The following is a 10485-nucleotide window of genomic DNA, read 5'->3' as shown; positions in this document are numbered from 1 at the left end:
GTCGCCCCCGCCCCCCCCGGACCCCCCCGGCTCCGGGGGGGCTCCGGGCCCGGCGGGGGGGGGGGTGGAGGGGCGGCCGCGACCGCGAGTGACCCCGCGGGGGGGCGGGGCTGGACCGAGGGGGAGGGGCCGGGGCGCCCGGGAGTGACCCCGCGCTGAGGAGGCGGGGCCGGGCCGAGAGGGCGGGGCGGATCGAGCCGGGGAGCGGGGCGGGGCAGGGGCGCCCGGGAGCATCTCCGCGTTGGTGAGCGGGGCCGGGGGCGGGGCCGCGGGCGCCCGGGAGTAACCCGGCCGGGGGTGGGGCCGCACCGGGGCGGGGCCTCACCAGCGAGGGGGCGGGGCCGCCCGGCAGTAACCCGGCGCCGTCGGAGCCCGTCCAAGCCCGGCGGGGGGACGGGGACGCCCGGGAGTGACCCCGCGCCCCCCCCGCCCCCCCCGCCCCTGGCGCCGCCTCCCGCCGCCTTTCCTGCCCGCGGCCCCGCTGCCGCCGCCGCTTGCGAAACGCGCCCCTCCCCCCCCCCCGACTGGGGCTGGGGGCCGCCAACCCCCCCCCCCACCGAGCGTTGCACAAGCGCGCGGTGCGTTGCACAAACATGGTGCACGTTGCACATGCACGCGGTGCACGTTGCACATCCCTTGAGCATTGCAAACACCCCGTGCATTGCGCACACACCCCCACCGCGCCTTGCATGCCTGACCCCCCCCCCCCCATGCATTGCACAAACATGATGCACGTTGCGGGTTGTCCCGAGTGTTGCACACACGCCCTGTGCATTGCACACACACACACACACACACACACACACACACACACACTGAGTGCTGCATGCCCCCCCCAACCCCGCTGTGCACTGCACACACGCACCCCCTGTGTGTTGCCTGCCCCCCCATGCATTGCGCACACACACCTGTGCATTACATGCCCCCCCCAGTGCCCTGCACACCCATCCTGTGCATTGCACATTCACACCGTGCATTGCACACACACCCTCTGCATTGCACACCCTGTGCACTGCACACACTCACATGCACATGCACCTTTTGCATTGCACCCCCCCCCCATGCATTGCAACGACACCCCCCCCCCCCCGTGCACAACACAAAAACACACACACACACACACACACCCCTGGTGCATTGCATCCCCCCCCCACACACACCCCTTATACATTGCGCACAGGCGCGCGCAGCGCGCACACACACACACACACACACACGGCTATGCATTGCACCCACCCCAGTGCACTGGGCACTCACCTGCACCCCGCCCCATGCAGCCCCAGGAGCAGCATCTCCCCAGGACCACCCCCCCCCCCCCAGCATGGCACCAGCCCCCATGCACGGGGATGCGGCGCTGGGCTTTGCAGCCCATCGTGGTGCTGAGCTTGCAGTCAGCCGCAGTGCATGAGCTGCTGAGCTTTGCAGCCCATTGCAGTGCTGAGCTTTGCAGCCATCATGACATCACAGCTTGCACCTGGCGGTGGTACATGCACAGCGCCCCCCCCCCCAAACGCTGCAGCTGGCCCCCCAAACGCTGCAGCTGGCCGTGGTGCCCCCAAACCCCGCTGGCTGGGTGCCTGGCCACCCTGGCATCCCCAACCCTGCACAGCAGACATGCAAGTGCCAGTGATGCCCAAAGCGGTTTATTGGGGGGGGGGGGGGGCGGGCAGCTGGTGCACGATGTTTTGGGGGGGGGGGGGAAATTGCTCAAGGCTCAGGGGCGTCACGCAGCGCCAGGGGGTTGGGCAGCAGCGCTGCCAGCCAGCGCTGCAGCCCCTGCACGGCGCCATCCAGCGAGGCCTGCAGCTCCTGCACCACCTCCTGCAGCCCCTGCTGCGCCCGGCGGCCCTGCTCGCCCAGCGCCTGCCCCAGTGCTGCCAGCCGTGGCGGCACCTGCAGTGGCGGCAGCTCCTGGCGCAGTGCCGCCACCCGTGCCACCGCCCGCTCCCGTGCCTCGCCAGCGGCAGCAGCCAGGCGGCCCCGCAGCTCCTCGCTGTCCTTGGCCAGGCGCTTGCGCAGCTTGCGGGCGTAGGCGGCCAGGCGGCCGCGCAGCTCCTCGGCTCCCTGCTGCAGCACGGCCCGCGCCTCGGCGCCGTACTGTGCTGCCCGGCCCCGCGCCTCCGCCAGATCAGCCCGCAGCCGCCCGCCCAGCTCCTGCACGTCGCGCCGCAGCCCCTCCGCCGCCTCGCTGCCTGGGCCCAGCCGGGCCTGCAGCTCTGCTGCCTGCGCCTCCAGCTCCACCATGGTTTCAGCCATGAGGCCGCTGCGGGGGGGGGGGGGGGTGGTGCACGGTACCGTGAGGGCTACTGAGCACCCTTGCAGAGGCAATGCAGCCCCCCCCCCCCCCCCCGCACCCTATTTGTGTGCAATGCAGCCCCTGCACCCTCCCTTGGGTGCAGTGCAACCCTCATGTCCCCCATGGCTGCCCCGCAGCCCCCACACCCTCCCTTGGGTGCAATGCAACCCCTGCATCTCTCATGGGTGCAATGCAGCCCCTGAACCCCCCAGGCCTTGATGCAGCCCCCCCCCCCCCCGGCACCCTGCAGCCCCATCACCCGCATGGCGCTGGTGCCCCACACTCACTCCAGCTCGCGGCCGATCTCGGCGCTCTTGACGCGTGCAGTGCCGTTCTCCACCGCCTGCCCCAGCTGGGCCACGTACTGCCAGAAGGCGTCAACGGCTCCTTCCCATGCGGCTTGCGGAGCCTCGTCGCCCGGCTCGGCCACGCAGCCTACAACGGCCCGGCCACATGGGTCCCGGCCCCTCGGGCGCCCAGGGGCACACCGGCCTCGGGCATGCAGGGGGATTTGCATGGGGATTCATGTGTGTGGGGGGGGGGGGTTGCATGGGGGACTCACTCTGGGCAGCAGGTGTTTGCACAGGGATTTGCCCTGGGCAGGGGTATTTGCATGGGGATTTGCCCCGGGGGGGGGGGGGCGTTGCACGGGGCTTGGCGCTCACCTGCAAGCAGGGCAGCTCCCAGCAGCGCAACCCAGAGCTTCATGGCAGCGCCTTCACCTGGGGTGGACGGGGGTGAAATGGGGTGAAAACACCCTCCCCCCTCCCAGAAGCCCTGTCAACCTGCCCCAGCCCTGTCTGCCCTGCCCCAAAACTGCCCCAAACCTGCCCCAAAATTGCCCCCCTGTCCCCAAAACTGCCCTGCCCTGACCTCCCTGTCCCCAAAACTGCCCTTCTGTCCCCAAACCTGCCCCGTTCCCTGTCTGCCCTGCCCTGAAACTGCTCCAAAACTGCCCCATCCCCAAAACTGCCTCTTCTGTCCCCAAACCTTCCTGTCCCCTGTCTGCCCAGCCCCAAACCTGCTGCGTCCCGGCACCTGCGGGGCCTTGGGGACGGCGTCGCTCAGGGACGGTGTCGGCGTCAGCATCAGCGCCAGCGGCTCCGTGCAGGACCGTAAATACCCTGGCGCCGGGGCTGGACTGGGGCAAAGGTTCCCCCCGCCCCGGCAGCCGCGGAGCTGCCACCACACAGGACATGGGACACGGGACACAGCCCGGGGCGGGGACACGGCACCCGGCACGCGGAAACCCCCCGACAGTGGAAAAAACCCCCCCCCATCCCCATCCCTGTCCCTGTCACAGTCGCGGCCCTGTCGCGGCCCCACAGACTTGGCACCACTCCCAGGAATCAAGTTGGCAGCGAGGGGGAAAGTCCAGGCAGCCACGGGGACGTCGGTCCCGGCCGTGTCCATGTCTGTGTCCGTGCTGCAGGGACAGGGACACTGCAGGCACCCGGGGTTCTGACGCCCACCCGGAGCCAGGATTGCTGCCAGCACCGGGGCCCCAAACTCATCCCTGTCCCCAAACTCGTCCCCATCCCACCCCCACTGCCACCAGCCCGGTGTCCCCAGACTCATCCGTGTCCCCAAACTCATCCCCTGTCCACAGACTTGTCCCCATCCCCGGGGCCACCAGGAGAAGCCCCGTCCCATCCCGCCGGGCTGGGGACTAGGGACCAGGGACCAGGGACCCAACCACGGCACCGGTTTGGGGCCACGACGCCTTTTCTGGGCTGCACAAGGCACCTGGGGGCTGCGGCGCCCATTTTGGGGTGCGTGAGGCTGTTTTGGGATGTGTGAGGTGGTTTGGGGCTGCATGACCCTGCTTTGGGGCTGTTTCGGGGCCGCGTGATCCTGTTTCGGGGCCACATGACCCTGTTTGGATCATGCAGCCCAGCAGCAGTGGCGCCAGCAGCACCGAGGGCCCCAACTCGCTGCACCGGCTGCACAAGCTGGGGCACCGCAGCGGCGCTGCTTTGTTCTGCCGCAGCCGGGGGCAAGAGCCAGGAGCCAGGGTGGCTCAGGGCCCCGGTGTCCCCGGGCTGGATCAGGGAGCCCGGCATCCCCGGGCAGGTCAGAGGTCCTGGCGCCCCTGGGCAGGTCGGGGTCAGGGGCCCTGGTGTCCTGCGGCAGGTTGGGATCGGGGCCCTGGCATCCCCAGGCCAGCTGGCACCAGGGGCCCCGGCGTCCTGCACAGTTTGGTGTTGGGGGCCCCAGCATCCTGCAGCTGTTTGGCACCGGGGGCCCCGGCGTCCCCGGGCCGGGCTCCGCGCAGCCCCACCACTTCCCCTTTCCCCGCCGGCGCTGGCGACTCCCGGCTCTGCGGGTGCGAGGTCACCTCCGGGCAGCCGGGGCCAGGCGCGCGGCCAAAGCCGCCCCGAGGCGTGCGGGGGCCGGGGGCGCGGGAAGGATGAGGCCTGGGCCCGCTGCCGGCTGTTTATTCGGTGGAGCGCGGGGGGGAGGCAGCGGGGGGCTCCCGGCTGCCCCCCCCTCCATGGGGCGGCTCTGGGTCCCGGGAGCTGGGGCGGGAGCGGGGGTCCGGCCCCCTCCGGCAGCACGTCGCCTCCCACCCTGTGCGCGAGGCCGCGCGCGCTCGTGGCGCTCGTGGCGGTGCCGGGGCTGCAACCCCCTGGCGCCCCGTGGGGCCAGGCCGGGCCAGGGGCGGCAGCAGCAACGGCAGGAGGAGGAGGAGGAGGAGGAGGCTCTAGCCGATGGTGAGGCCGAAGCCGCACTGGAACTTGTTCTTGCGGTGGTTGAGGAAGGCGCCCATGGCCAGTGTCAGCGGCAGCGGCGGCAGCTTCTTCTCCAGCACAGCACCCACCACCCAGTTGCTGTCCACCGAGCCTATGGGGCAGAGTGGGGACGGGGGGGATGTCAGGGACACTGGGGGGGGGACGTTGCAGGGACATCATGGGGGACGTTGTGGGAACGTCATGGGGGATGTCACGGGGGACATTGTGAGAGATGCCGTGGAGAACATCGCAGGGATGTCATGGGGGACACCATGGGGGACATCATGGGGATGCCATGGGGGACATCAGGGACAGTGGGGGGGGACGTCGTGGGGGATGTCATGGGGGACATTGTGGGAACGTCATGGGGGATGTTCTGGGGGATGCCGTGGAGAACATCACAGGGACATCATGGGGGACATCATGGGGGACATCAGGGACACTGGGGGGGACGTCGCAAGGGACGCTGTGGGAACATGATGGGGGACATCATGGGGGATGCCGTGGAGAACGTCAGGGACACCGTAGGGACACCGTGGGGACATCATGGGGGACATTGTGGGGGACGCCATGGAGAACATCGTGGGGACATCATGGGGATGTTGGGGACACCATGGGGGATGCCAGGGGGGGGGGGGGGGGGGGGGGGGGGGGGGGGGGGGGGGGGATCATGGGGGACGTCAGGGACGCTGTGGGGACAGGTCAGGTGGGATGGCAAGGGGGACATCACGGGGGATGCATGGGGGCAGACGGGGATGCATGGGGATGCTGAGGGGATCGTGGGGACACGTGGGATGCTTGGGAACCACGGGGATGTCAGGGGACACTGCGGGAACACCGTGGGGACATCAGGGACGGCACAGGGATGTCGTGGGGCCGCCATGGGGCCGCTACGGGGCCGGTGCCCACCTCTGAAGAGCAGGTTGGCCTTGGGCAGGTCGAGCTGGTAGCCGAAGGAGACGCTGGTGTCCTGCATGCGGGTGCTGGCCTCGAACTCGACGCCCACCTGGAGCTGTGGGAGGGGGTGGTGGGAGGCGGTGCTCCGGGGGGACGTGGCGCTCCGCTCCAGGGGCGCTCCAGCCCCCCGCGCCAGCCCTACCTGCTCGTTGGCCTTGTGGTAGTAGGTGGCGTGGGCTCCCGCCTGCCCCACCGTCAGGGTCCCGATCCAGTTGGGCGCTGCGGGGCAGCAGCAGAGCTGAGTGTCGCGGCACGGCGCAGCTCGGCCCCGTCCGCGTCCCCCGTGTCCCCTGCGTCCCCAGTACCTGTGTACTTCCCAGCCAAGGAGACGACGGTGCCCTCCTCCCCGGGCCGGCGGTGGTAGACCAGCTCGCCGCCCAGCGCCAGGGCCGGTGTGACGCTCTGCAGGTAGTGGGCCACCAGGATGCCTGTGGGAGGGGACGCCATGGGGACACCATGGGGACATCAGGGGCAGGGGACACCATGGGGCAGGAGACACCATGGGGACACCACGGGGATGCCGTGGGGACACCATGGGGATGCCACAGGGACAGCAGGGGCAGAGGATGCCATGGAGACACCATGGGGACACCATGGGGATGCCACGGGGATGCCGTGGGGCCACGGCAGGTCTCACCGGAGCCCACGAGGACGTCGGGGTTGCCCAGAGTCACGGCGGCGGTGAAGTCGGCGCCCCGGTACTCGCCGTCCACCTGCCAGTTCACGAACTTGGCCTGCTGCGTCTGTGGGGACAGGGGCCGGTGGGCGGGGGCGCCGGGGGGCCAGTGCCAGCCGTCCCCCCTCCACGTGTCCCCATGTCCCCACCCACCTGGAAGGCCACCTTGGAGCGGAGACGCGCCGTGAGCTGGTGGATGACCTGGGCGTTGAGGCTGCCGCTGTTGTCCATGTCGCCGACCAGCACCGGGAAGGCCTGGGGGGGATGCGGGGATGCCGGGACGTGAGGACGGGGGGGCGTGGGGACAGGGGGACGTGGGGGACATGGGGACATGAGGATGGGGGGACACAGGGACTTGGGGACACAAGGACACAAGGACACGAGGATGTGGGGATGAAGAGACGGGGGATGTGGGGGACATGGGGACACGAGGATGGGGGGACGCAGGGACGTGGGGACACAGGAACACGAGGATGTGAGGATGCAGGGACATGAGGATGTGAGGACACAGGGATGTGAGAACATGGGGGGACGTGGGGACGCAGGGACATGATGATGTGGGGACGGGGGACATAGAGAGGGGGGACATGGAGGAACGGGGGGACACAAGGACATCGGGATGTGGGGACATGAGGACGCAGGAACACGAGGATGGGGGACATGAGGATGGGGGGACACGGGGGGACAAGGGGACACAAGAACGTGGGGATGTGAGGACATAGGGATGGGGGGACATGGGGGGACATGAGGATGTGGGGACAGGGGAACATGAGGATGCGGGGGGACACAAGGACGCGGGGACATGGGGACACAGGGACATGGGGATGGGGGATGCAGGGACACAACGACACAGGGACGTGAGGACATGGGGATGGGGGGACACAAGGATGTGGGGACATGAGGAAATGGGGATGGGGGACATAGGGACACGGGGACATGAGAACGGGGGATGCGGGCATGTGGGGACACAACATGGGAATGGGGACGCAGGAGGACACAAGGACATGGGGGTGCAGGGATGCGAGGAGAGAGGAACATGGGGACGTGGGGATGCGGGGGGATATGGGGTGATGCAGCAACAGAGGGACACGAGGACACGAGGACGCGGGGGGATACGGGAGACGTGGGGGATATGGGGGACGTGGGGACACAAGGACACGGGGACATGGGGATGCAGGGGGATATGGGGGGACACAAGGATGCGGGGACACAAGGGAAGGGGCCATGGCGCCGCCCGTCCTGTCCCATCCCGTCCCCCCGGCCGCCCCGCTCACCTCCGTGGGGCTCAGCTGCTTGGTGCCCACGTAGGTGGCCCCAAAGTGGTAGTTGGAGTCGCCGACGGTGCTGAGCGCCACGGTGTGGTTCACCTGCGGGCAGCGGCGCCGGCACAGGCAGGATGCGGCCACAGCCCCGACCCCAGGGGGGGATGCATCCCCAGCCCCGACGCCACGGGGATGGGCACAGGCAGGATGCAGCCCCAGGGCTGTGGGGACGCGTCCCCCCCCCATGGTCCCCCCATCACCATGGTGCTGTGTCCCTCATCCCCCCAAGCTGGGTCCCCCCCAGCCCCTTGTCCCCCCTGCCTCGGCCCCGCATCCGCGGCCCCCTCAGCGCAGCCCCCCAGGCGCGTCCCCACCTGGAAGTGGTTGCTGAGCCCCTTGTTGACCGTCAGCTTCACGCCCTCCATCTGCACCGGGAACAGCTCTGCGGGGGCACTGCGTCAGCCCCCACCATGCCGCCCCACGGTGCCGCCCCATGGTGCTGCCCCACAGGGCGGCAGGGCTCACGACGAGGTGGGGGGCCCATGGGGGGCAGTGTGGGGCTGTGGGGCACCGTGGGGTGCAGAACAGGGTGGTGGGCATGGCACAGGGCCACGGGGTGCCGTGGGGTGCAAAGCAGGTGCAGGGCAGGGCTGTGGGGCGCAGCATGGGGCCGTGGGACAGGGCTGTGGGGTGCAGAGTGGGTGCGGGTGCAGAGTGGGTGCAGGGCGCGGCCATGGGGCATGGGGCAGGGCTGTGGGGCACCATGGGGCACAGAGTGGGGCCATGGGGTGCAGAGCAGGTGCAGGGCAGGGCTGTGGGGTACAGGGCAGGGCTGTGGGGCGCCATGGGGCACAGCGCAGGGCTGTGGGGTGCAGAGAGGGCACAGGGCAGGGCCGTGGGGCACCGTAGGGCACGGGGCAGGGCTGTGGGGCACAGAGTGGGGGTGGAGCGGGGCTGTGGGGCAGGACCAGGGGGCACAGCGCAGGGCCGTGGAGTGCAGAGCTGACGTGGGGCAGGGCCATGGGGCCCATGGCAAGACCATGGGGCACTGTGGGGAGCAGAGCAGGCACAGCACAGGGCCGTGGGGCGCAGCGCGGGGCCATGGCGCGTGGTCGTGGGGTGCTGTGAGCCCCCGATGTCCCCCGATGTCCCACCTTTGCAGCGGCGGTGACACTCCTCGAAGGTGCCAGGGTTGGGCAGTGGCTCAGCGGTGGGGGCGGGGCTGGGGGGCGAGGCAGAGGCGGGGCCGGGGGCACCGGGGGGCAGGGCCGTGGGGCGTGGGGCAGCGCTGGGGGGCGGCGGCAGCCCTGGCGGCACCGGCAGCAGCCCGGGCCCGGGGGGCGGCGGGGAGCCGGCGGCCAGCGCGTTCCCCATGGCGGCGGCTGGGCTGGGGGGCGGCAAGGTGGCGGCTGCTGCAGGTGCCCCCGGAGCTGCCCCTGCCCCACGGCTGCCCCCCGGAACGGCCCCTGCCCCATAGCTGGCCCCCAGACTGCCCCCCTCCCTAAAACTGCCCCCTGGAACGGCTCCGGACCCCATAGCTGCCTCCTATAACTGCCCCAGAGCCCATAACTGCCCATTACTGCCCCCTATAACTGACCCTGCCCCTATAGCTGCCTCCAGGGTCCCGCTCCTGCCCCATAACCGCCCCAGGGCCCTGCTCCAGCCCCGTTAATGCCCCCAGGGCCCCACTCCCGCCCCATAATTGCCCCAGGGCCCTGCTCCAGCCCCATTAATGCCCCCAGAGTCCCGTTCCTGCCCCATAACCGCCCCAGGGCCCTGCTCCAGCCCCATTAATGCCCCCAGGGTCCCACTCCAGCCCCGTTAATGCCCCCAGGGCCCCGCTCCTGCCCCATAACCGCCCCAGGGCCCCGCTCCAGCCCCATTAATGCCCCCAGGGTCCCACTCCAGCCCCATTAATGCCCCCAGGGTCCCACTCCAGCCCCGTTAATGCTCCCAGGGCCCCGCTCCTGCCCCATAACTGCCCCAGGGCCCTGCTCCAGCCCCATTAATGCCCCCAGGGCCCCGCTCCAGCCCCATAACTGCCCCAGGGCCCCGCTCCCGCCCCATAACTGCCCCCAGGGCCCCGCTCCAGCCCCATAACTGCCCCCGGGTTCCCGCTCCCGCCCCATAACTGCCCCGGCCCCCGCTCCAGCCCCATAACTGCCCCCGGGTTCCCGCTCCCGCCACATAACTGCCCCGGCCCCCCCCTCCGCCCCGCCCCCTGCCCCCCCGGCTCTACCCCCCTCTCCTCCCCCCCCCCCGCCTGTCGCGACATGTCGCTCCCCCCCCCCCCCCACGCCGCACTCACGCGGCGGCAGCAGCGGCGCCAGGAGCCGGGGCACACCCGAACCCGCCTGCTGCCTCTGCCCCGCCCCCCGAGCGCCTATTGGCCGACGCGGCGCCCACCCCGCCCCCGCTCGGCCCGCCTCGCGCCCCTATTGGCGGTCGCCGCGCAGAGCCCCGCCCACTTCCGCGAGACGCTCGCCCGCCCGCGCCGCGGCGCGCTGTGGGCCCGCCCTTTCCTGCCGCTGCCGGGTCTCTATTGGCTCCCGAATTCAGGAG

The 10485-nt window shown here is 70.6% G+C and overlaps 2 protein-coding genes across 3 annotated transcripts; both read right to left on the bottom strand.

Moving 5' to 3' along the window:
• Positions 1-1662: 1662 nt before the first annotated feature.
• APOE (apolipoprotein E) lies at positions 1663-3525 on the bottom strand. 2 transcript variants are annotated; one of them, XM_067316860.1, is made up of 4 exons: positions 3335-3525; positions 2962-3018; positions 2584-2731; positions 1663-2263 (listed from the first exon to the last, which is right to left on the bottom strand). In XM_067316860.1, the coding sequence occupies exons 1-4, from the start codon at positions 3492-3494 to the stop codon at positions 1708-1710; spliced, it is 921 nt and encodes a 306-aa protein (XP_067172961.1). In that variant the 5' UTR covers positions 3495-3525; the 3' UTR covers positions 1663-1707. The 2 variants fall into 2 exon arrangements, with proteins under 2 accessions (XP_067172961.1, XP_067172962.1); XM_067316861.1 differs by having other exon boundaries at positions 3318-3402.
• Positions 3526-4718: 1193 nt separating this feature from the next.
• On the bottom strand, positions 4719-10289 carry TOMM40 (translocase of outer mitochondrial membrane 40). Its single transcript, XM_067316852.1, has 10 exons — positions 10232-10289; positions 9078-9310; positions 8298-8365; positions 7936-8028; positions 6815-6916; positions 6623-6728; positions 6291-6413; positions 6128-6204; positions 5938-6040; positions 4719-5140 (listed from the first exon to the last, which is right to left on the bottom strand). The coding sequence occupies exons 2-10, from the start codon at positions 9295-9297 to the stop codon at positions 5001-5003; spliced, it is 1032 nt and encodes a 343-aa protein (XP_067172953.1). The 5' UTR covers positions 9298-9310; positions 10232-10289; the 3' UTR covers positions 4719-5000.
• Between the last annotated feature and the right edge of the window lie 196 nt (positions 10290-10485).

The sequence above is a fragment of the Apteryx mantelli genome, unplaced genomic scaffold, assembly GCF_036417845.1.
Source record: "Apteryx mantelli isolate bAptMan1 unplaced genomic scaffold, bAptMan1.hap1 HAP1_SCAFFOLD_154, whole genome shotgun sequence".
NCBI classification, from domain to species: domain Eukaryota; kingdom Metazoa; phylum Chordata; class Aves; order Apterygiformes; family Apterygidae; genus Apteryx; species Apteryx mantelli.
Note: the sequence above shows the minus strand (reverse complement) of the source record. Positions and strands in the feature narration are given on the sequence as shown.